Source organism: Tachyglossus aculeatus, chromosome 7 (assembly GCF_015852505.1).
Source record: "Tachyglossus aculeatus isolate mTacAcu1 chromosome 7, mTacAcu1.pri, whole genome shotgun sequence".
Taxonomy (NCBI): Eukaryota; Metazoa; Chordata; class Mammalia; order Monotremata; family Tachyglossidae; genus Tachyglossus; species Tachyglossus aculeatus.
In genome coordinates this window covers 55,149,184-55,174,445 of record NC_052072.1, presented here as the reverse complement: position 1 = coordinate 55,174,445, position 25,262 = coordinate 55,149,184, and the positions used below count along the sequence as shown (strand labels likewise).

General features: G+C 44.3%; 1 protein-coding gene across 1 annotated transcript; it reads left to right on the top strand.

Annotated features, from left to right (window-relative positions):
* Positions 1 to 679: 679 nt before the first annotated feature.
* Positions 680 to 24,436, top strand: COPS8 (COP9 signalosome subunit 8). The gene is made up of 8 exons (XM_038749417.1): positions 680 to 757; positions 8,273 to 8,343; positions 13,096 to 13,144; positions 15,867 to 15,999; positions 18,218 to 18,325; positions 20,635 to 20,697; positions 21,599 to 21,640; positions 22,676 to 24,436. The coding sequence occupies exons 1-8, from the start codon at positions 680 to 682 to the stop codon at positions 22,753 to 22,755; spliced, it is 624 nt and encodes a 207-aa protein (XP_038605345.1). The 3' UTR covers positions 22,756 to 24,436.
* Positions 24,437 to 25,262: the final 826 nt, after the last annotated feature.

Sequence of the window (25,262 nt, the reverse complement as noted above, 5' to 3'; positions counted from 1 at the left end):
TCTGTAAAATGGGGATTAAAACCGTGAGCCCCCTGTGGGGCAACCTGAACACCTTGGAACCTCCCCAGCGCTTAGAACAGTGCTTTGCACATAGTAAGCGCTTAACAAATACCGTTATTATTATTATTGAGGCCTGTCTCCTTGTTTTGTTTTGTTGTCTCCCCCTTCTAGACTGTGAGCCCGTTGTTGGCTCACGATTGATGATGATGATGATGTTGGGTAGGGACCGTCTCCATCTGTTGCCGATTTGAACTTCCCAAGCGCTCAGTACAGTGCCCTGCACACAGTAAGCGCTCAATTAATCATCAATCGTATTTATTGAGTGCTTACTATGTGCAGAGCACTGTACTAAGCGCTTCGGAAGTACAAATTGGCAACATATAGAGACAGTCCCTACCCAACAGTGGGCTCACAGTCGAAAAGGTTTGATTGATTGATTAGTGCAGTGCCCTGCAACAGTGAGCGCCCCGTAAATACGATCGAATGAATGAATGACTGCATGACTAAGCAGGCGCTGCATAAATACGATCGAATGAATGACTACATGACTAAGCAGGGCGAGTCCTCCAGAGCATCGAGACCGGGGGGGCAGAGCGGCCCCTGCAGCCCGGACCGGAAAGGGTTGGGGGCGGGAGCCGGAAGTGGGAGGGTGGGGCTGTCGTCGTCGTCAGCGGCGAAGATGCCAGTGGCGGTGATGGCCGACAGCTCCTTCAACTTCACCAAGTTATTGGATCAGTGCGAGAACCAAGAGCTGGAGGTAACGGGAGGGGCCCGCGGAAAGGCGCGACTATCGCGATAGGCAGCCCGGGGGCGACGGAGCAGGGGCCGCCGCCAAGATCCCAGGGCCCTGCGCTAGGTTGGCATGCTTCATTCATTCAGTCGTCTTTATTGAGCGCTTACTGTGTGCAGAGCACTGGACCAACACTTGATCATCATCATCATCAATCGTATTTATTGAGCGCTTACTATGTGCAGAGCACTGTACTAAGCGCTTGGGAAGTACAAATTGGCAACATATAGAGACAGTCCCTACCCAACGGTGGGCTCACAGTCTAAAAGGGGGAGACAGAGAACAAAACCAATCATACTAATAAAATAAATAGGATAGATATGTACAAGTTAAATAGAGTAATAAATATGTACAAACATATGTACATATATACAGGTGCTGTGGGGAAGGGAAGGAGGTAGGATGGGGGGGATGGAGAGGGGGGCGAGGGGGAGAGGAAGGAAGGGACTCAGTCTGGGAAGGCCTCCTGGAGGAGGTGAGCTCTTAGCAGGGCTTTGAAGGGAGGAAGAGAGCTAGTTTGGCAGATGGGCAGAGGGAGGCCATTCCAGGCCCGGGGGATGACGTGGGCCGGGGGTCGATGGCGGGACAGGCGAGAACGAGGTACGGTGAGGAGATTAGCGGCGGAGGAGCGGAGGGTGCGGGCTGGGCTGGAGAAGGACAGAAGGGAGGTGAGGTAGGAGGGGGCGAGGGCATGGACAGCCTTGAAGCCCAGGGTGAGGAGTTTCTGCCTGATGCGCAGATTGATTGGTAGCCAGTAAGTGATAGAGAAGCCCTCAGTCAAGCTTCTCTTGATAGAGAAGCAGCGTGGCTCTGTGGAAAGAGCCCGGGCTTTGGAGTCAGAGGTCATGGGTTCAAATCCCGACTCTGCCAATTAAACAATAATAATAATAATGATGGTACTTAATAATGATGGTACTTGTTAAGCGCTTACTATGTGCAAAGCACTGTTCTAAGCGCTAGGGAGATTGCAAGTTGTCCCACGGGGGGCTCACAGTTTTAATCCCCATTTTACAGATGAGGTAGCTGAGGCCAGAGAAGTTAAGTGACTTGCCCAAAGTCACCCAGCTAACAGTTGGTGGAGCCGGGATTTGAACCCATGACCTCTGACTCCAAATACACAGTCACACAGCCGACAATTGGTGGAACGGGGATTTGAACCCATGACTTCTGACTCTTTCCACCGAGCTACGCTGCTTCTCTTTTCAATTGTCAGCTGTGTGACTTGGGGCAAGTCACTTCGCTTCTCTGGGCCTCAGTTACCTCATCTGTAAAATGGGGGTGAAGACTGTGAGCCCCCCGTGGGACCACCTGATCACCTTGCAACCTCCCCAGCTCTTAGAACAGTGCTTTGCACATAGTAAGCACTTAATAAATGCCATTATTATTATTATTATTTTCTTTAAAATGGGGGTTGAGACTGTGAGCCCCACGTGGGACAGGGACTGTGTCCAACCCAGTTAGCTTGTATCCACCCCAGCGCTTAGTACAGTGCCTGGCACATAGTAAGCACTTAACGAATGCCACCATTACTGATCATTATTATCTGTAAAATAGGGGTTGAGACTGTGAGCCCAGCGCGGGTCAGGGGCTGTGTCCAACCCGATTAGCTTGTATCCACCCCAGCGCTTAGTAGTGTCTGGCCTATAGTAAGCACTTAACTTGTTATTATCTTTAAAATGGGGGCTGAGACTGTGAGCCCAGCATGGGGCAGGGACTGTGTCAATCCCCATTTTAAAGGTAATAATCAATAATGATGGTATTCGTTAAGCGCTTATTATAGGCTAAGCGCTGGGGTGGATATAAGCTAATTGGGTTGGACACAGCCCCAGTCCCAGGCTGGGCTCCACAGTCTCAAGGCCCATTTTACAGATAATAATAATAATAATCAATAATGGTGGCATTTGTTTAGCACTTACTATGGGTGAGGTACTGTACTAAGCGCTGGGGCAGATCCAGGCAAATCAGGTGGGACCCATTCCCTGACCCACGTGGGGCTCACAGTCTCATCCCCATTTTAAAGATAATAATCAATAATGATGGCAGTCATTAAGCGCTTACTGTAGGCCAGGCCCTGTACTAAGCACTGGGGCGGAGCCAGAGAAATAGGGTGGGACCCAGTCCCTGTCCCATCCTGGGCTCACAGTCTCAACCCCCATTTTGCAGATAATAATCAATAATGGTGGCATTTGTTAAGCGCTTACTATGGGCCAGGCACTGTAATAAGCACTGGGGTCAATCCAGGCAAGTAGGGTGGGACACAGTCCCTGTCCCACTCTGGGCTCACAGTCTCAACCCCCATTTTACTGATAATAATAATAATCAATAATGGTGGCATTTGTTTAGCACTTACTGTGGGCCAGGCACTGTACTAATCTCTGGGGTGGATCCAGGCAAATCGGGTGGGACCCAGTCCCTGACCCATGCTGGGCTCACAGTCTCAATCATTCATTCATTCATTCAGTCGTATTTATTGAGCGCTTACTGTGTGCAGAGCAGTGTACTAAGCGCTTGGGAAGTACAAGTTGGCAACATATAGAGACGGTCCCTACGCAACAATGGGCTCACAGTCTAGAAGGGGGAGACAGACAAAACAAAGCATATTAACAAAATAAAATAAATAGAATAGTAAATATGTACAAGTAAAATAGAGTAATAAATCTGTACAAACATATATATATATAAGTGATGTCGGGAGGGGAAGGAGGTAGGGCGGGGGGTGATGGGGAGGGGGAGAGGAAGGAAGGGGCTCAGTCTGGGAAGGCCTCCTGGAGTAGGTGAGCTCTCAGTAGGGCTTTGAAGGGAGGAAGAGAGCTAGCTTGGTGGATGTGCAGAGGGAGGGCATTCCAGGCCAGGGGGAGGACGTGGGCCAGGGGTCGACGGTGGGACGGGCGAGAACGAGGCACAGTGAGGAGGTTAGTGGCAGAGGAGTGGAGGGTGCAGGCTGGGCTGTAGAAGGAAAGAAGGGAGGTGAAGTAGGAGGGGGCGAGGTGATGGACAGCCTTGAAGCCGAGAGTGAGGAGTTTTTGCCTGATGCGTAGGTTGACTGGTAGCCACTGGAGATTTTTGAGGAGGGGAGTAACATGCCCAGAGCACTGTACTAAGCCTTGGGGTGGATCCAGGCAAATCAGGTAGGCCCCAGTCCCTGTCCCATGTGGGGCTCACAGTCTCAATCCTCATTTTAAAGGTAATAATCAGTAATGATGGCACTCAAGCGCTTACTATAGGCCAGACACTGTACTAAGCGCTGCGGTGGATACAAGCTTAATCGAGTTGGACACAGCCCCTGATCCACGCTGGGCTCACAGTCTCAATCCCCATTTTAAAGAAAATAATAATGATGGCATTCGTTAAGCACTTACTATGTTCCAGGCACTGTGCTAAGCGCTGGGGCAGTTACAAGCTAATCGGGTTGGACTCAAGCTCTGTCCCATGTGGGGCTCACAGTCTTCATCCCCATTTTCCAGACGAGGTAAATGAGGCCACAGACAAGTGGTGGAGCTGGGATTTGAACCCCATGACCTTCTGACTCCAAGGCCTGTGCTCTGTCCACTAGACTCTGGAGGAGTGGGGAAACATGGACTAAGGTTATTTATAGAAAAATGATCTAGATAGCAGGGAGAAGTATGGTCTGGAGTGGGGAGAGACAAGAGGCAAGGAAGTCAGCAAGGAGACTGGTCCAGTAGTCAAGGTGGGATAGCATAAGTACTTGGATCAAAATGGTAGCAGTTTGGATGGAGAAGAAAGGGTGGATTTTAGGGAACCTGTCTGCTAATTCTCTTGTACTCTCCCAAGCGCTTGGAACAATGCTCTGCACCTAGTAACCTCTCAGTAAAATACCATTGATTGATGGATTGGTTTTTGCAATGTCGGGAAGGTTGAACCAACAGGATTTGGTGGTAGATTGAATATGTGGGTGAAATGAGAGAGATGAGTTCTTCTGAGGAAATAAGATTACAGGCTTGTGAGATTGGGTAGTATGGTAGAATTCTCTATACAGATGGGGTAGTTAGGGGGAAGATAGCATTAGGGTGGGAAGGTGAGTTATGTTTTGGACATGTTAAACTTGAGATCACGGCAGGGCATCCAAGTAGAAAGGTCCTGAGGGCAGGAGGAAATATGAGATTGCCGAGAAGTGAGAAAGATCAGGCTGGTTTGTTGATTTGGGAATCACCCGTTATAAGATGGTAGTTGAAGCCACAAGAGCTAATGAGTTTTTCCAAGGGCATAGGTGAAGATGGAGAATAGAATAACTGAACATTGAGGAACGTCCACAGTTACGGGGACGGAGGCAGAGGAACAGACTGACATGAGTGGCAAGAAATATAGGAGGAGAGCCAGGAGAAGACATTGTCAGCAAAGCCAAGGGTGGATATTGTTTTCAGGAGAAGGAGGTAGTCCATGCTAAGGCAGCTGAGAGGTCAAGAAGAATTAGCATGGAGTCAAGGAGCTCATTGATGACTGTAGAGTGGGCAGTTTCCATGGACTGAAAGGTGGAGGAAACCAGATTGGAGAGAATTGGAGAAGAGGAAGTGAAAGCAGCAGGTTAGACAATTTACTCAAGTAGTTTGGAAAGGACTTGAGGCAGGAGATGGGGCGATAACTGGAGGGAACAATGGGATCAAGAGAGGGTTTTTTTAAAATAGGGGAGACATGAGCATGAAAGCCTGCCTCCCCCTGACTTTCCCATCTCTGTTGACGGCCCCACCATCCTTCTGGTCCTATATAAGTCCGTAACCTTGGCATTATCTTTGAGTCCCCTCTTTCATTCAACCCCCAAATTCAATCCATCACAAAATCCTGTCGATTCCACCTTTACAGCACCACTAAGATCCGCCCTTTCCTGTCCATCCAAACTGCAACTACGTTAATACAATCACTCATCCTTTCCAACCTGGATTACTGCATCAGCCTCCTTGCTGACCTCCCAGACTCTTGTTTGTCCCCACTCCAGTCCATTCTTCACTCTGCTGCCCTGATCATTTTTCTACAGAAACGATCAGGACATGTTTTCCCACTCAAGAAACTCCAGTGATTGCCCATCTACCACCACATGAAACAGAAACTCCTCATCATTGACTTCAGAGCACTCAATCACCTTGCCCCCTCCCACTTCACCTCACTACTCTTCTACTACAACCCAGCCCTCACACTTCATTCTTCTAAGGCTAACCTTCTCATTGTGCCTCAGTCTTGTCTGTCTCACTGCTGACCCCTCATCCTCGTCCTGACTCTGGCCTGGAACACTCCCTTCACAAATCTGACAGACAATTACTCTCTCCCCCTTCAAAGCCTTACTGGAGGCACATCTCCTCCTAGAGGGCTTCCCAGACTAAACCTCCCTTTCCTCTTCTCCCACTCCTTTCTGCATCGCCCTGACTTGCTCCCTTTGTTCTCCCCCCCCCCACCCAACTTCCAGCCTGACAGCACTTATGTATATATCTGTAATTTATTTATTTATATTAGTATCTGTCTCCTCTTTAGGCTGTAACCTCATTGTGGCCAGGGAATGTGTCTGTTATTAGTGTTGTACTCTCCCAAGCACTTAGTACAGTGCTCTGCACACAATAAGCACTCAATAAATGCTATTAAATGAAACCATTGGAAAGTGAGCAGTTGAAGGTAGCGGTCAGGGAGGAAAAAAGCAGTGGAGCAAGTGTTTTAACAAGGTATGAAGGGATGGGGTTGAAGGCACAGGTAGTCTGGGTAAATGTTGTGGGGAGGTGGTAGATTTCTTGATATACTACTGGCGAAGATGGGAGAGACTGGAGAGGAGCAGGGGAGACTTTAAGGAGATCATACATGATGGTTTCAATTTTGTCAGTTTTATCACTAGTATCCTCACGTTTCACCATGTTCTTACTCTTCATTGTTTTGAAAACTTCAGGAGTGTCCCTTCTCAGCTTTTGTATATCAAGAGTGCCTATCGTTTCAGTTTATCCTCATTCGGAAGCTTCTCCAGCTCCTTTTTGGTCTCACGTAAAATGCAGTAAGCATAACTTTGCAGCATTTTGGGTTTGGCCTTTCTCCCATTGAGCTAATGACTGAAAACATGAGTCATCTTTCTAAAAAAGCATTCCATTTGTCTGTATTAAGCTCTTATACGATGTAGAAGAACTTTTCTGTTATAACTTTCAGATCCCCAATGGACTCCTGAAGGATGGATGGGTCTTCTCCATCCTTAAAATGTTTGAAAGAGAATAAACAAGTGTCTATTCTGGATCATATATAGATATTCATCTGTCCAAGGGACAGGATTGGACCAAGTTACAGTTAAGGTTCTTTCCAGTGGTATGGTTCTGTCAATCAGTGGTATTTATTGAGTGCTTACCTTACATACTGTAAGCGCTGTATTAAGCGCTTGGAAAAGTACAGTGCAACAGAATTGGTAGATGTCCTCCCTGCCTTCCAGGAGCTTACAGTCTAGAGGAAGAGACAGACATTAAAATGAATTATGTCGGGTTGAGGGTGGATGAGGTGACTATCAAGTGCTTAATGGGTGCAAATCCAAGTGCATAGGTGATGCATAAGGGAGAGGGAGTAGGGGAAATTGAGGGATCCCCAGCATCCTCCTGCCCTTTCCGCCTGTGAGTGTCCAGATGGGAACATTGAACAAGCTGTGGTTGGTCTCAGGGCTGAAACTGTACACGAAGGAATTGGCCAATCAATTAAATTAGTGTAATCCAGCTGGTCCATCAGATAGTGGTGTAGGATAAAGAGGAATCAGAGCAGCACTTGGTTTTCTCTCTCTCCATTTCTCTTTCCTCCCGATTTTCTCCTCTTTTCTCCCTAAATTTTTCTCCCTCCTCTCTCATTCTCTTTCATCCTCCCCTTTCCTCCCCCTTTCTCTCCTCCTCCTCTTTTCCTCCCTTCACCCGGAAAGGAAAATTGGCACCCAGGTAATTTAAAGATTCTCCAGTGGGAGTGGATGTTTTTGTGTTTAGATGTGAATATGAGTCTCTTGTTTGTGTACTGTTTTTTTGTGTGTATGGGTGGGTGTGTCTGCGGTTGTAGTGTCTCTGTTTTGGGCCATTGCGGGCAGGAGGTGAAGAAAGTAAACGACAGGATCCCACTTCTCCGTCAGATTTCTTTCCCCTCGCCCATACTGAGGTTTCATCCTTCTGGTCAGTAGAAGTTTATGCAAAGATGATGTGCAGTTAAACCTGTACAGTGAATACTGCCTATCTATCAATCAGTGATATTTATTGAGCACTGACTGTGTGCAGAGCACTGTACTAAATGCTCAGGAGAGTACAGTATAACAGATTTGGTAGACCTGTTCCCTGACTACAATGCTAGCAAGTACATGGCATTCTTAGAGAAATCACAGAGTTCAAATTTGAGATCTTGAGGTGCTACATAAGCATCCAAAGGAAAAAAAATTAGACCAGTTATCATTCAAGCATTCCCCTATTGTCACAACGGGCCAAAAATCTGAAGGAAATAAGCAAATGAGGTTTGTTTCTTTTATTTTTCTCCTTCTAGGCTCCTGGAGGAATTGCAACCCCTGCAGTTTATGCTCAGCTCCTAGCTTTATATCTGCTGCATAATGACATGTAAGTAACTTTTTCTGTGACTGAGTTTTTCCGAGATATATATATATATATATATATATATATATATATATATTCTTAAACATGGTGGTGATGGTGGCATCTCATCTTGGTTCCATTAAGTTAAGGAAGAGCTTACATAATAGTGTAAGGATAATGTCTCTGTAACAGCCGTAGGCCTCAGCATGTAGCCCATCGGGTTTGGATTCGTTGCCATCTATCATGGCTCTGACTGCTACAGTAACCTCTGCGGTAGTGGAAATGGTCAGGTGCCACGTCTTTTTGAATGTCAAAGGGCTTCAGGAGGTCTTGAGACTACTTAAGTGCTGTTGCCTTCTCTTCGGAATTCCCTCCTTGTCTAAGATGAGGCCAAAGCCATCTCCGCTCCTCAGAGGGCTGCAGTACATATATAGAGCTACAAAATGTTTTTAACAAAGCGAAGAAGCAACAGCAACTTAAACCCATATCCGGAAATAAGCTATAATTTGTATTGTTAGATTTTCGACATAATTATCTTCAGCTCCTTTAGGAGCCTTGATGCTCTGTTAATTCATTCTTTGAAACTTTCAAACAAAGGTTGTCTTGATTCTTTACCTCAAAAGGAGAACGATGGCAACTGTTGATTGAGAACATATGTCGTAGAATGAAAATATGATTCAGGAAATCAGGAAATTTGAGCATGTAGGCATTCTAAATGTGCCCAAATTGGAATGAACTAAAGTGAACTAAGGCTAAAAAGAGAGAGCTGAAACCGATTTCTCTGCTTGGATAGTTGTGTTTTTGCCCTATTTAACATATTTCAGATATGACAATAGTTATAAGTTTTCAAAGTTAGCAAAATTTGACTGGCTTTTTTTTTTTTTTTTTTTTTTTTACCTTTTACACAACTGTAAGAACAGACCTACTGAAGTGTACTTTGGCCAAACAATACTAGTAGCGTAAATATTAACATTTACTAAGTACTCAAAATGCAAAGAGCCTTTTACTGAGTTCTATAAGGAATTAATTCAGAAATAATTCCTTGACCATGGGGGACTTGCAATCTGAGGTGGGAAAGAGACAAGCACATGAGAAAAGGATCAGGTCAGATTAGACCAAGTCTAAACTTAAGCAGTTTGTTCTTTATCTCCTCAGTACTCCAGTTTGAGCTGCATCATCCAGCTCACTTTAACCTTCCCAATATTCTCCATTTTGGAAATTTAGGCTTCTCCTTGTGTTACTGGCCTCCCCTGGGAGTCCGGTGGTAAGTGGCTGAGTTTTTGCCTGCTCTCTGCCTCTTCGGGGTAGAGGGTGTTTGGTGATGTTGAGGAACGTGGGATGACAGAATTTTTAATAAATTAGTGGTCAACGTTTCATCATTGTCTCAACCTGTAATATTTTCTGGCATCCACTGGACTCTCCAGGAAGCTTTATCAGAGAAAATAATTTTAGATGAAAATTCCTTGAAAATAGATTATCTCTTATTAATGCACAAATTTAGAGCACATTTTTATGCAGATACAAATGTGCCTGTCTTAGCACAGCCGGTTCCGTTTTGGGAAAATTCAGAAGGAGATTTTTGAACGGTCGTAACTCCCTCCCTTCAGGCCTGCATCTCCTCCTGCCTTCAGGACATCTCCTTCTGGATGTCTGCCCTCCACCTAAAACTCAACATGTCCAAGACTGAACTCCTTGTCTTCCCTCCCAAACCCTGCCTTCTCCCTGACTTTCCCATCACTGTTGACGGCACTACCATCCTTCCTTTCTCACAAGCCCGCAACCTTTGTGTCATCCTCATTCATTCATTCATTCAATCGTATTGAGCGCTTACTGTGTGCAGAGCAGTGTACTAAGTGCTTGGGAAGTACAGGTCGGCAACATATAGAGATGGTCCCTACCCAACAACGGGCTCACAGTCTAGAAGGGGGAGACAGACAACAAAACAAAACATGTAGAATTCATTCATTCATTTGTTCAGTCGTATTTATTGAGTGCTTATCGTGTGCAGAGCACTGTACTAAGCGCTTGGGAAGTACAGGTTGGCAACATATAGAGATAGTCCCTACCCAACAACGGGCTCACAGTCTAGAAGAATTGTAGAATTGACACAATGTAGAATTGTCAAAACCATCAGAATAAATGGAATTATAGCTATATGCCCATCATTAATAAAAGGAATAGAGTAGTAAATATATACAAGTATACAACTCCGCTTTCTTGTTCACCCCTCACATCCAAGCAATCACCAAAACCTGCCGGTCTCAACTCCGCAACATTGCCAAGATCTGCCCTTTCCCCTCCATCCAAACCGCTACCCTGCTCGTTCAAGCTCTCATCCTGTCCTGTCTGGATTACTGTATCAGCCTCCTCTCCGATCTCCCATCCTCCTGTCTCTCCAAACTTCAATCATTCATTCATTCATTCTGTCGTATTTATTGAGCGCTTACTGTGTGCAGAGCACTGTACTAAGTGCTTGGGAAGGACAGTTCAGCAACAGAGACCCTCCCTGCCCACAACGGGCTCACAGTCTAGAAGGGGGGAGACAGACAGCAAAACATGTAACAGGCATCATTCATTCATTCAGTAGTATTTATTGAGCGCTTACTGTGTGCAGAGCACTGTACTAAGTGCTTGGGAAGGACAATTCATCAACAAAGAGAGACCCTCCCTGCCCACAACAGACTCACAGTCTAGAAGGGGGGAGACATTCATTCATTCAGTCGTATTTATTGAGCGCTTACTGTGTGCAGAGCACTGTACTAAGCGCTTCGGAAGGACAATTCAGCAACAAAGAGAGACCATCCCTGCCCACAGCGTGCTCACAGTCTAGAATGGGGGAGACAGACAGCGAAGCAGGCATTAGAGAAGCAGCGTGGCTTCATGGAAAGAGCCCGGACTTTGGAGTCAGAGGTCATGGGTTCCAATCCCGACTCCGCCAATTGTCAGCTGCGTGACTCTGGGCAAGTCATTTAACTTCTCTGGGCCTCAGTTCCCTCATCTGAAAAATGGGAATAAAGACTGTGAGCCCCCCGTGGGATAACCTGATCACCTTGTAACCTCCCCAGCGCTTAGGACAGTGCTTGGCGCATAGTGAGCGATTAATAAATGCCATTATTATTATTATTACAGATGAGGTAAACTGAGGCCCAGAGAAGTGAAGTGACTTGCCCAAAGTCAGCCAGCCGACAAGGGACGGAGGCGAGATTGGAACCCACAACCTCTGACTCCCCAAGTCAGACTCTGACTCATGCTCTGTCCGCTGAGCCACAATGCTTAGGGTTGATCAGCGCTTAGAACAGTGCTTTGCATATAGTAAGCGCTTAACAAATGCCATTATTATTATGGACACCTTCCTGCCCACACTGAGTTTATTATTAGTAATAATAATAATATTCATTCATTCATTCATTCAATAGTATTTATTGAGCGCTTACTGTGTGCAGAGCACTGTACTAAGCACTTGGGAAGTATAAGTTGGCAACAGTAATAATAATGATGGTATTTGTTAAGTGCTTACTCTTTGCTAAGCATTGGGGTAGATACAAGTTTGTGAGGTTGGACATGGTTCCCCGGCCCACGTGGGGCTCATGCTCTTAGCCCCCATTTTACAGATGGGGAAACTGAGGCCCAGAGAAGGGAAGTGACTTGCCCAAGGTCACCCAGCAGACAAGTCTAGAGTCTAAGTTTAGAGTCATCCTGGCCTCCGACAGGCTCGATTAGTCCTGGGTTCCCTCCCCTCCCCGCTACCGTCCAAAAATTCCCCTTTTACCTGCATGTGTCCCCCATACTTCACACCGCTGCCTGGATTGTCTTTGTCCAGAAACGCTCTTTGCATGTTACTCCCCTCCTCAAAAATCTCCAGTGGCTACCAATCAACCTACGCATCAGGCAGAAACTCCTCACCCTCGGCCTCAAGGCTCTCCATCACCTCACCCCCTCCTACCTCACCTCCCTTCTCTCCTTCTACAGCCCAGCCCACACCCTCCGCTCCTCTGCCGCTAATCTCCTCACCGTTCCTCGTTCTTGCCCGTCCCACCGTCGACCCCCGGCCCACGTCATCCCCCTGGCCTGGAATGCCCTCCCTCCGCACATCTGCCAAGCTAGCTCTCTTCCTCCCTTCAAGGCCCTACTAAGAGCTCACCTCCTCCAGGAGGCCTTCCCAGACTGAGCCCCCTCCTTCCTCTCCCCCTAGTCTCCCTCTCCATCCCCCGCATCTTACCTCCTTCCCTTCCCCACAGCACCTGTATATATGTATATATGTTTGTATGTATTTATTACTCTATTTATTTATTTTACTTGTACGTATCTATTCTATTTATTTTGTTAATATGTTTTGTTTTGTTCTCTGTGTCCCCCTTCTAGACTGTGAGCCCACTGTTGGGTAGGGACCGTCTCTATATGTTGACAACTTGTACTTCCCAAGCGCTTAGTACAGTGCTCTGCACACAGTAAGCACTCAATAAATACGATTGATTGATAGTGAAGAATGAAAATATTCTGCATGTCACGTCTTCTGATGGTTGTAGTACGTGTTACATTACAGTACACATGAAATCCTGAATGTTTTTTGTCACGTCTTGAATGAAGTTAAATTGGGATTCACATTCAAAAAAGCGTGATGCTTTTCTCAGTTTTACAAATATAAAATTGAAATATAGAGCTCTTTAAAGTTAATCCTATCCTTTTTATGTCTAACAGAAGGAAATTAACAAATGTAGTAAACTAATTTTCTTTCTTTTTTTTTCTTTTGGGATATATATGTATACACACACATAGGAATAATGCCCGGTATCTTTGGAAAAGGATTCCTCCTGCCATAAAATCTGTAAGTATGATCTTCATTTCATCTCATACTTTCCTCTAGGCTGTAAGCTCACTGTGGGCTGGGAATGCATTTATTTACTGTTATATCGTACTCTCCCAAGCACTTAGTACAGTGCTTTGCACACAGTTCTCAAATATAATTGAATGAATGAATAAATGAATGAATGCTTTCACATAATATATTCCTTTGGAATTTTGTTTTCCTGTTTCTCTTTTAGAAATTTGAGGGCATGGAAATTGAGTGTAAGCTGAAGGTTAGACAAAAAATCATTTACTTTCCATCATAAATTGGACCTTTAAACAGTACTGTATAATTTATTCAGTCGTATTTATGGAGCGCTTACTGTGTGCAGAGCACTGTACTAAGCGTTTGGAAAGTAAATGATTTTTTCCCTAACCTTCAGCTTACACTCAACAGAGGCAACAGAGACAATCCCTACCCAAAAATGGGCTCACAGTCTAGAAATGTTTAATGTACAGTGTGTACTATCACAGCATCTGTAGTTTATTTACATTTACATATGTTTTCAGACATTTCTTTCTCTCAGCCAATGCTGATATTTTGATATTTAAATCATCCCATTAAATGGAGCCTTGCAAATAGATCTAATCCATCCAAATGCATCCAGCTGCCCACTTCACTCCTCTAATGCTAACGTCACTGTACCTCGGTCTCATCTATCTCGCTGACTACATCTCGCCCACATTCTGCCTCTGGCCTGGAACACCCTCCCTCCTCGTGTCCAACAGACAATTACTCTCCCCCACATTCAAAGCAGTATTATAGGGACATCTCCTCCAAGAGTCCTTCCCTGGCAAAGTTGTCTTCTTCCTTTTCTTCAACTCCCTTCTGCGTCACCCTGACTTTCTCCTTTTATTCCACCCCTCCCCCTTCAGCCCCACAGCACTTAATGTACATATCTGTAATTTATTTATATTATCTGTCTCCCCCTCTAGACTGTAAGCTCGTTGTGGGCAGGGAATGTGCCTGTTTTATTGTTGTTCGTACTCTCCCAAGTGCTTAATGTGGTAATCACTCAGTAAATATGATTGACTCAATGATTTGTTTTCATAAATTCTCTTGGGAAAATTGTTATGTGTCTGAGAAGTAGCATGACCTAGTGGATAGAGCATGGGTCTGAATGACCTGGGTTGTAGTCCTGGCTCCGCCACTTGTCTGCTAAGTGATTTGGGGCAAATCATTTAACTTCTCTGTGCCTCGTTACCGCATCTGTTAAACGAAGATTACAACTGAGCCCCAGGTGGGGCATGGACTATGTCCAATCTGATTACTTTTTATCTACCCCAGTGCTTATAACAGTGCCAGGCACATAGTAAGCACTTAACAAATACCATTTAAACAAACAGACAAAAAAAATGCCTGTTTTAACAAATGTAAACACAGGATTTCAAGCATTAATGCTTGATTAGGTTGAATAAATTTGATATTTAGTTAATCAAAAATTAAAGTAAATTAAGTCATCACAAATTCTAATATTAGTTCCATTTAAGGTTTTTCTTTAGTCTTTTGTTTCATTTTCTGTTATATAAAGTACTGATTACTGAGGTTGTGTTTGGCAATTATATTTTCCCTATCAGTCATCAGGTTCAGGCAGATTAGGCAATTTGCTGTGAATATTAAATTTTGGATGGTTCAACCTTAGTCACATCAGGAGCATGATCTAGTATCATTTACAAGTGTAGTCAGTACTGCCACAGTTCATTTTTTGGGGTCAGAACTGAGTTTCTTCCAAAAGTGTGTGCATCTCTCTACCTGAATGAAACAGGATCCCATGTCAGAAGAAGCAGTTGTATGTGCACATTCTCAGTCAGGATGTAAGTACTTCAGTTCATTTAACATGAAGTTCCCTGAGAACATAACCCCTGCTCTAAACCTTGACCTTACCCAGAAACATCTTTCAGTCATCAAGAAGAACACAATCCATCCCATTATTTTCTATAATGCAGCTGAGAATAAATACTACACATCCTTAGTTCTCTGCTCTGCCATTAGTGTTTTGGGTGGGGAACAATGAAAATTTCTAATGAACCCATGTTAGAACCTGTGATAGGCCTTGATTTAAAGAAGGATGGTTTTCATCTACACTGAGGATATTAAGAACTCAATTAAACTGCAGTCTGCTGAGGGCAAGTGAGGGCATCAGTGAACCATAGAGAACATTTCCATGTTTCTTGACTCTTCTCTGATTTAAAAAGACAGTCTGAGCGGGACCATTCAGTTCAGGTTCCAAGAAACCCGACCTGTTCAGTGTACATACACGGGGGTATTGTTCCATAAAAAATTACATTTAGGAATAATCACTTCTCTCTTGTATTTACCCTAGGGCTTAGTACAGTCTTCGGCACATAGTAAGTGCTTCGCAAATGCCAACATGATTATTATTATTTTGCTAATTTAAACTGGGCCCTTTGATATTGAGTGCTTATTATGCACAGAGCCCTGTACTAAGCCCTTGGGAGAGTACAGTAGACACTTCTGCTTTGTTTTTATGGTATTTATTAAGCACTTACTATGTGCCAGCACTGTTGTGCATGCTGGGGTAGTAACAAAGTAATCAGGTTGGACACGATCTAACTGTAGGCCAAGGTGAGTTCTAAATTTCTGATTAATTTGTTTGAAGTCTCAGCTATTGAGAAATGTGTATAATGCGGAAACCTTCACAGAAGTCTTTTTTCTGAAGTTTCTGTTTGCATGATTGTAGGCAAATTCTGAACTTGCGGGAATTTGGTCTGTAGGACAGAGAATCTGGCAAAGAGACTTCCCAGGCATCTATACAACCATCAGTGCACATCAGTGGTCGGAACCTATTCAGCCAATCATGGACGCCCTTAGAGGTATGGAATGCTTTAATGTCCTTGGAAATTACTTCTCTAACATTTATAGCTTTAAAAAAATTAAAATTTTAAATGGGTTGGGGTTGGAAATTTGGTCTGTTACCGTCTTTTCTCTCAGCAGGGTAAGTTTTCAGATTAATGGTATTCAACTCAAGATCAGATCACCTTTAATTTTTCTAAGCTGCAAAACTTAAAGAGTTTGATCTGTGACAGCCCTTAATAAACTTCCCGTAGAGATTTTAGACATTTACTCAAATATTTTTTTTCTACCAGAGGGATGGTACCAGTAATTAGTTTTAACCCAAGGAAAATGAAGTACCTGAAGATTTTAGCGTAGGGAAAAGTGGTTTGGAGTGGGAATCAGGGACACCTACTGGTGTACTGTGTGAATGTGGGCAAGCCACTTAGCCTCTCAGGGCCTCAGTTTTCCCATCTGTAAAATAGATTGTAAGCCCTGTGTGGGACAAGGATCCTTCCCGTTATGATTATCTCGTATTTACAAGCCCTACATGAGATGGAGATTGTTCCCGAACCGATTGTCTTGTAGTTACCCTAGGGCTTAGCGCAGCTCCTGACCCATAGTAAGAACTTGATCCTTATAATTCCAGAGGAAATGTTGTGTCGTCCTAGTGCTTGAGGCTATTTGGGAGAATACCTCTGAAAATCAAGGCATTGTTGGAGCAAAGTGGAATCCAGTACCTTAAGTTTCTCTTTTGGGTCGCAACACATCTCCTGCATTGATGTGTTGCCGGATGTTATTTGGGCAGTGTTGTGGGCTCGTTACAGTCAGGACACGTGTCTGCTGATTCTGTTGTATTGTCCTCTCCCAATTGCTTAGTACAGTGCTCTGCACGTACTAAGTGCTCAATAAATATTGATTGGTGAAGAGGTGGGACATCAGTGGCAGTTTCAGAACACTCCACAATCCCTATTCTTCATGCAGTTGTTGGGGTGGCAGCCAGCCCAACCCATCAATCTGTGGTATTTATTGAAGTGCTTACCATATGCAAGAGCACTGTACAGAAGTGATTGGGGGAGTAATAATAATAATTAAAATGATGGTATTTGTTAAGCGCTTACTATGTGCAAAGCACTGTTCTAAGCGCTGGGGAGGTTACAAGGTGATCAGGTTGTCCCATGGGAGGCTCACAGTTTTAATCCCCATTTTACAAATGAGGTAACTGAGGCACAGAGAAGTTAAGTGACTTGCCCAGAGTCACACAGCTGACAGTTGGCGGAGCTGGGATTTGAACCCATGACCTCTGACTCCAGATGTAGCAGTTGATAGACACATTCCCTGCTCCCAAGGAGCTCACAATCTACACGGGGAGGCAGACGTTAAAATACATTACAGGCTAGGGCAGTGCATGGGTTGCCCATGTGGAAGGTTTTGAAGCGCCTTCACCTCTGCTAATGGCCAACATTCGAGGCTCGGATTGCAGTGAAGCCCTCTATTTGCTCTAAGTGTCTTTTGCGTCAATGTAATTGCACACTTTGACCATTGAGTTTATCATCTAATTTACCTCAGAATATTGGAAGAAAGACCTTGACTCGCAGATAGGTGGATTATCAAGGATGAATTCCCTGATTCAGTCCTTTTTTCCCTGGCTCCCACTCCCTTCTACGTCATCTGTGCACTTGGATCTGTGACTTTTAGGCATTTGATAATGCCTCAGCCTCACGGCACCTCTGTACTTCTAGACTGTGAGCCCATTGTTGGGAAGGGACTGTCTCTTTATGTTGCCGATTTGTACTTTCCAAGCGCTTAGTACAGTGCTCTTTACACAGTAAGTGCTCAAATAAGATTGAATGAATGAATGAATACTTATCTGTAATTTATTTATTTTTTATTGCTGTAATTTATTTAGACCATAAGCCCATTATGGGCAGAGAACATGTCTACCTACTCTGTTGTATTGTACTCTCCCAAGTGCTTAGTTCTATATACAGTTCTCTGCCCTCAGTAAGCAGTTAATACTGTTGTTAATGATGATGGTGATGATTCAGATTTAGGACTAGATTGTGCAAGCATTGCTGTACAGGGGGTGGTAACACTCAATAAATCATTCCGTTTGCTGGCTGTGGAGGCAAGCCAAGGAGTGGGACTTGGGAGCAAACAAATTCTTTTTTTGCATGTGTTGGTATCTTAATTTTGTATAATTACATATTTCTTTGGAAAGAAGACTGAATCTTATTCCCCTCCTCTCTGCCACATTAGATGCAACCAGAAGACGAGCCTTTGGACTAGTTTCTCAAGCATATACCTCAATCATTGCAGATGATTTTGCATCCTTTGTTGGACTTCCTGTGGAAGATGCCGTGAAAGGTAGTTTTCAGTTCTGCTACTTGAGCGGCTGCCCTGGGGTCATTTGAAGGAAAGTAGAAAAGGTGCAGGGGATGATTAGGAAGGTTCTGCCAAATTGAACATGATTAAACAGATTTTCGTTTTCTGCTTTTCTATTTCTTGAGGAGTTGTTTCCCTGCCACTCTTCCTTTTCCCAGATGACCTCTCCTTCCCTTTACCTTTAGACACTACCTATGTTTTTTTCCCTCTTGGCATTTTTAATAGTAATAATAATAATCGTTGTATTCATTAAGCAGGTACTGTGTGTCAAGCACTGTAAAGAGTGCTGGGATAGATAGATCAGGCACAACCCCTTGTCCCATCTGGGATTCACAGTCTTAAGGGGAGGGAGAATAGGTGTTCATTCTCCGTTTTACAGATGGTGGAACTGAGGCACAGAGAAATTATGTGACTTGCCCAGCATTACGTAGCATTTAAGTGGCGGAGCCAGGATGAGAACCTGAGTTCTCTGAATCCCGGGCCCATGCTCTTTCCACTTAGCCACGCTGCTTCCCTATCTTCACTTTCTTGTCTCATTCCTCTTATGAACCTCCATCCCTCTCGACCCCCTCTGTCCCATAACCCCGTCCTTCTTAATTCTCCTTTTCATGTTCATTTCCCTTCTTTAGTGATTCTTTTTTCTTTCCTATTGTTGCATTGTATCCACTTTCCCTCTTTACATCCATTTTTATCTTTATGTCGCTCTTTTTCTCTGGCTGTGCTCCATTGTAGGTTCTTACTCCCCTTTACTAGTCCTCTTCCCCTCCTCTGCATGTGTCTTTCTTCGCTTTGGCCGCCTTTGTCCCCTTAGCCCCCTCTTTCTATCCTGCTGTGCTCCCTTTTCTGTTCCTCTTACCCTCTCCCACCAGTCTCTCCTCTTGCATCGTTCTTATTTCAGGCTGGGGTGCTACTCTCCCTGCTTAATGCTGTGGGCAGGAATGCATCCATGAACTCTTTTGTATTGTACTCTCCCAAGTGTTTAGTATACTGCCATACACTCAGTAAGCAGTGTGGCTTAGTGGAAAGAGCATCTAATCCCAGCTCTGCCAATAGCTTGCTCTGTGACCTTGGACAAACCACTTAAGTTCTCTGTGCCTCAGTTTCCTCAACTGTAAAATGGGGATTCATTACCTTTTCTCCCTCCTACTTAGACTGTGAGCCTCATGTGGGACAGGGACTTTGTCCGACCTAAATTGACCTGTGTTTAGTACATTATTTAGGACAGTCTTTGACACCTAGTAAGCGCTTAACAAATACCATAAACGAATGAATTGATTAACCAGGTAGGTGGACTTCCAAACGACTTTACATAGTAGTGTGATGCTGAGAATTTGAAGCGCTGAGGCCCGGAACCCCCATACCTGGCTTCTAACTAGTCACAATGTCAGGAAGTACAGGCTAGGTGCCAGTTTGTGCCCACTTCCCATTCCAGCGGGTCAGTGGAATTTCAATTCTGGCAAGGCGTCAGTGAGAGGGCAGGGCTGCACAGCCTCAGAGCGCCCCACTCCAAGCAATCCCCTCCCTTCCCCCCAGACATCTCCCCCCCACCACACACACACACACACACACACACACACACACACACGTTGCCATCCAGCCTGTGCGAAGACCTGGTTCTCATGCTGTCTTCTTCCGACACTCCACTTCAGTGTAGGGTAGAGCTTCAGGGTAGCCATGGTGCTGAGCCTCGTCGATGACTTGTGCCTTTAGGGCAACCTTGAGTTCACCCCAATTCTCAGCTAGAGAATTAACAAGCTTATTGGAAAATAATATTTTAACCACTGATAGTATTTTATTAGACAATTAGGACCTCGTTTTTTCATTTTTAGGCATTCCTTATGCTTAACAATCAGGGTATTCTGTATGAACACTCATAGTTTTATATGTGTATATGTGTATTGCTCCTCCCCAGTTTTTTTCTTAAGCTTCTATATATCCCTCGGTTCCGTTTTTGATCTATTGCTTTTCGTGAAGCTCCCAAAGTAACTGAAAAAGAACATTTTCCTCAACTTTATCTGTCAGTACTAATTTAATAATGACTTTGGGTTTGAACAGTGGCCACCATTTCTAAAAATGTCTCCACCTGTTGCAGTTTTAGCATAAAGCAAGTGTCCTTCAGTTTTTAGTATTTCCTGTGTGCGGAGCACTGTACGGAAGTATCAGATCGTAAAACCCCCCTCTTTCAGGCCAGCAACCTGGAATCGCCAGCACGATCATCCGCAACGACCATCGCTGTTGTGGTTGGTTAAAAAGGGGTATGCTTGTGTGGCTTATGCATTTGTGTATTCCAGGTGTTCTGGACCAGGGGTGGCAGGCCGACTCCACCACGCGGATGGTCATGCCCCAAAAGTCCGGTAGGTGGTGCTCTTGTGCTGTGCTGAAGCATTGAACGCATCTGAAATATCTTCTTGGGGGTCCGGGGGAGTATGTAGGAAGGCTGAGATACCGGCAAAATGGGAGTAATTGAAAGGAGAACGTTATTGCTTAACTGTTCATTTTCAAAGCCTCCTATTAGAAATTACTCAGAAATTCTTTCCTCTTCTGCAGAAGTACAGTGAGGGTGGTTAGCAGGAGGCAAAACGGAGCAACTGGGTGTCTGTGGTTCTGATCTGTTTATAGGGCCGGTTACTAAGACTCTCTAGTATAAACAGCTGACTTAATTGTCTAAGCCTGCTGTCTTTGTGTCACCATTTCTCAGCCCAGGTAGGGTTTCCCTGGAATCATAAATACAGTGCTTTCCTACTCCAGCTGATGGGAAATGGAGCGGGAACTTACTGGTGAGAAAGCCAGTTGATATTTTTGGAAGCCCATTAACTCTGAGTCAGTTCAGGACTCTCGAGGGTAGGTGGGTGTTGATCTTCCCAAAAAGTGCTCTTCTCCCCAGGGCTCTTCTCGCTAGATGGTAAGATTCAGCTTAAATATATTTTACTTTACATTGCAGGGTGGGTTGGGGTTGCTAATAAACTACCTACTGGGAAATATTCCTTACCAGTAATCAAAAGCTTAATTAATCCTTTTGGTTCTTAGGATTAAACCCTGAGGGGAATTAAGGAGATCCAGCTACAGAAAGTATCATGATTAGACTTTGCACCTCATAAAATTGGTGTAAAGGTAGGAGAGTGTAGAACTCAACAAGACTAGACTAGACTATATGACTTAAAAATATGGATTCCTATTAAAAATAGGAATTCTAAATATTCTGTTGTATGGTGTTTGATTTTTGGAAATCTATTGACCATTATTTTTAACTTGTAGGTGTCCTGGATGTTTCCTTTAATAGATTTATCCCTTTATCAGGTGAGTCGGTGTGGGCATTTGCGTTTTAAAGCCACTTTGTGAAATGTGAAGGAAGTGCATTCTGATATTCCAATTCACTTTTCTTATCGTTTCATTACCAGTTCATAAATATTCTCTGTTTCAACAACACGAAGGAACAGGAAAATTAAATCATAGCCTGACCATTGTGTAACTGTCTTATAGCTTAGTACATTGTCAGTCAGTCATATTTATTGAGCACTTGCAGCATGCAGAGCACTGTACTAAGTGCTTGGGAGAGTACAGTACAACAATAGAGACATGTTCCCTGCCCACAGTGAGTTTACCACCTAGAGCTTACAGTCTAGTTTACAGTGCTCTGCACGGAGTTAGCGCTCAGTAAATACAATTGGTAGATTACAGATGAATCATTTGTGTGCTGAGATGTCATATTCCTAAGCCCAGAGAGAAGTGACTGCAGAGGGTGTGGCTCTTTTGGCCACTATAGTAATAAGCGATGGCATTTATTAAGCACTTACTATGTGCAAAGCACTGTACTAAGCGCTGGGGAGGTTACAAGTTGATCAGGTTGTCCCATGGTGGGGCTCACAGTCTTAATCCCCATTTTACAGATGCGGTAACTGAGGCCCAGAGTAGTGAAGTGACTTGCCCAAAGTCGCACAGCTGACAATTGGTGGAGCTGGGATTTGAACCCATGACCTCTGACTCCAAAGCCCGAGCTCTTTCCACTGCGCCACGCTGCTTCACTATGGTGCCTTCACAAGTTGTGCAGCACCAGTCGAGGTCCCAGGAGCGATAACCCCCTGCTGCACCCCTTCCTCCTCCTCCTCCTCAGCACTTCTCTCAGCAGTGTTCATATCCAGGCGGCGGGGGTGCCGAGGCAGCCCCAGGTGCATTTCAGAACTTGCCAAGTGGTCTGAAGGCAGGAGGAAACACATCCAAAAAACCCTGCCCTTGAGTTCTAGCTTCAGATCAAGGCCAAATGTCTAGTTTTAAGCCTGCGTATCAACTTGGGTTTTGTTTCACGTGTCACCCCCTTCTTTCTTCTTTTCACAGAGCCTGCACCGGTTCCACCAATCCCTAATGAACAACAGTTAGCCAGACTGACTGACTACGTGGCTTTTCTTGAAAACTGATCTACCCTCTCCATCTCTCTCTTCAAGACCAAGCCTGCAGTTCTAGGTGTCTATATTTTGGTTTTGTTTTCTCTTCAGTTTATTGAATTCAACTCTTCCACATCCCCTGCCGGAATCTCTGATAAAATACATACATTATGTCGATGATATTTCTATTTTATCCTTGTACATTATGCCAAAACAATTTCAGTACCTAAAGTACTAATGGATTTGGTGCAAATGGTGTGACTTTGGCTTTATTGCCTCCTGATTCCTTAAACGGAGTGTTGCCACTCGCTAGATTTACAAAGGAGGTGGTACTGAAGGGTGGCAAATGCCCAAGGAAGGCAAACCAGATGAAGTCAACATTAAGTCTTTTGTGCTGGTGTTTTCGGTGCATCCATTGCTGGCAGTGGACAGCGTGCCACGAAGATGAGCCCTGTCTCAGAAAGATAGGTGAAACAGAAGAAAATTGTCCTAGCGCTGCTGTTCTCTAAGGGAAGAGTTTCTTACCAGAGGCAAGATCAAACCGAGGAATCCACTGACATGTCAGTGAAAGAGCTTGGAGAAAAATTCTTCATTTATTGATTGTATGTTATTCAATTGACTTCTCTTGCCAAGTCCTCTTGTTCACACCTAAGTTCTGAATTTGCCCTTTGTTTCATTCTCTGAACATCCCTTAAAAGTTAAGGACCCGGAATTTCTTTAGCGCGTGATGGGCTACGAGTAATATTTTCAAGGGGGACAGAAAGCAGTAGTTTCTTAGGCAGTTATGCGCATCTTTGTCGACTGGGTGGTGGGGGGTACTAATTAGCAGAATTTGGGAGACGAGACATCTTCACTGAGAATGTAGTTGCTGCGCTTATTGCAAAGGATGATGTGCCAGATCTTAAAACACTGGGATTACGTCCTTTGAATGCCCAGGTGAGCAAGGCTTGCCCAGGTGGCTGCTTTGTTGGCCATTGTATCGCCTTCTTTTTAGAGAGTCCCATCTTTAGTAAGTTTATCAGAGGATAACTCTGCAATATTCTACTTAGTCCAGCTGGTTTCCTGAAGAGTACTAACAGAAATAGCTCTGAACATTGTATACACGGACAAAGTGTTTTGTTCCCAGACATCGGACTCTTAAAATCTCCGTTTCCCCATCCGCACCAACTCCCCTGAGAAGAAAGTCCAAGGAGCCGGGGCTCGATGGATGAGGGGAGCTGAACTGAAACAGCGCCAAGCAGAGGAGTACTCTAAGGTGCCCAAACATTCAGTGCTCTGATCAGGAGCACGGTTTGGCTAATCTTGGAATCGAATTTCAGCGTCCATATTTGAAGGGCAACATAGATTTACCTTTCCTTGTCTTTCTGTGGTTAAGCATAACACTGAAAAACAGTGGTCTGTAAAGGACATTGCATTCTTTCACCTCTTCTCCTTTTGTGGGAGTGAATTCAACAGAACCTCATTTATTCAGCTCTTTCATTTGTGCAGGTGGGCAATGACAGATGGCTGATGTTTGAAGTGAGATTTCTCCAGTGCACTATGCTACTGTACATTTTTATTATTTTATTTGGGTTGGAAGAGGGCCTAAATTGTGCACTGTTGCTTTAAGAGCCCAGCAAATGTACATGACAATTAATCTCAAAGGATTATTTATTTGAAACCCATTTTTCTTGGATGCAAATGTAATATGTGACATTAAATACGTTTACACTAAGTTGTGAGAATCTGCATTGTTTCTAAAGAGTAACTGGACAACCATCTAATCAAAGCTATTAGATGTCTGAGGTTTTCTGATTGAAAATTATTTTGTTTGATCAGTTCAGTAGGTATTATATTTGATTTGCACTTACTCTGCCAGGCACTGTACTAAGCACTGGTGTGGATATAAGCAAATCAGGGTTGGACACAGCCCCTGTCCCACAGTCTTAATCCCCATTTTGCAGGTGAAGTAACTGAGGCCCAGAGAAATAAGTGAGTTGCCCATGGTCACACAGTAGACAAGTGGTAGAGCGGGGATTGGAACCCATGACCTTCTGACCCTCAGGTCTGTGCTCTATCCACTATGCCGTGTTTTACAGATGAGGAAACAGGCTCAAATGAAGGTACTTGCCCTAGGTAACAGCATATAGCTGGTAGAGACAGGATTAGAACCCATGACTCCCAGGCCCTTGGTCTTTTGAGGTTGCTGTGGGCAAGGTACATGTTTAAGAACTCTGTGTTGTACTCTTCCAAATGCTTAGTTCAGTGCTTGGCACACAGTAAATAGCATTGATGATGATGATGATGATGATGATGATGATTTTATTGGTTAGGTCTTATGAATAGGCACCATGTGTAATTCCCAACTGTGTGTATTTTCCCAGTGCATAGTACATTGCTTTGCATATAGTGTGTAATAAACATTATTACTGCTACTAGTAACATGAAAATACATTTTTATACCATAAATCCTGAAATAATGCATTACCGACACTTTCACAGTTGGAAGGGATTAAGAGGAAAGGGTAAGTATATTTTAATATTCAGGTTGCAGGAACAGC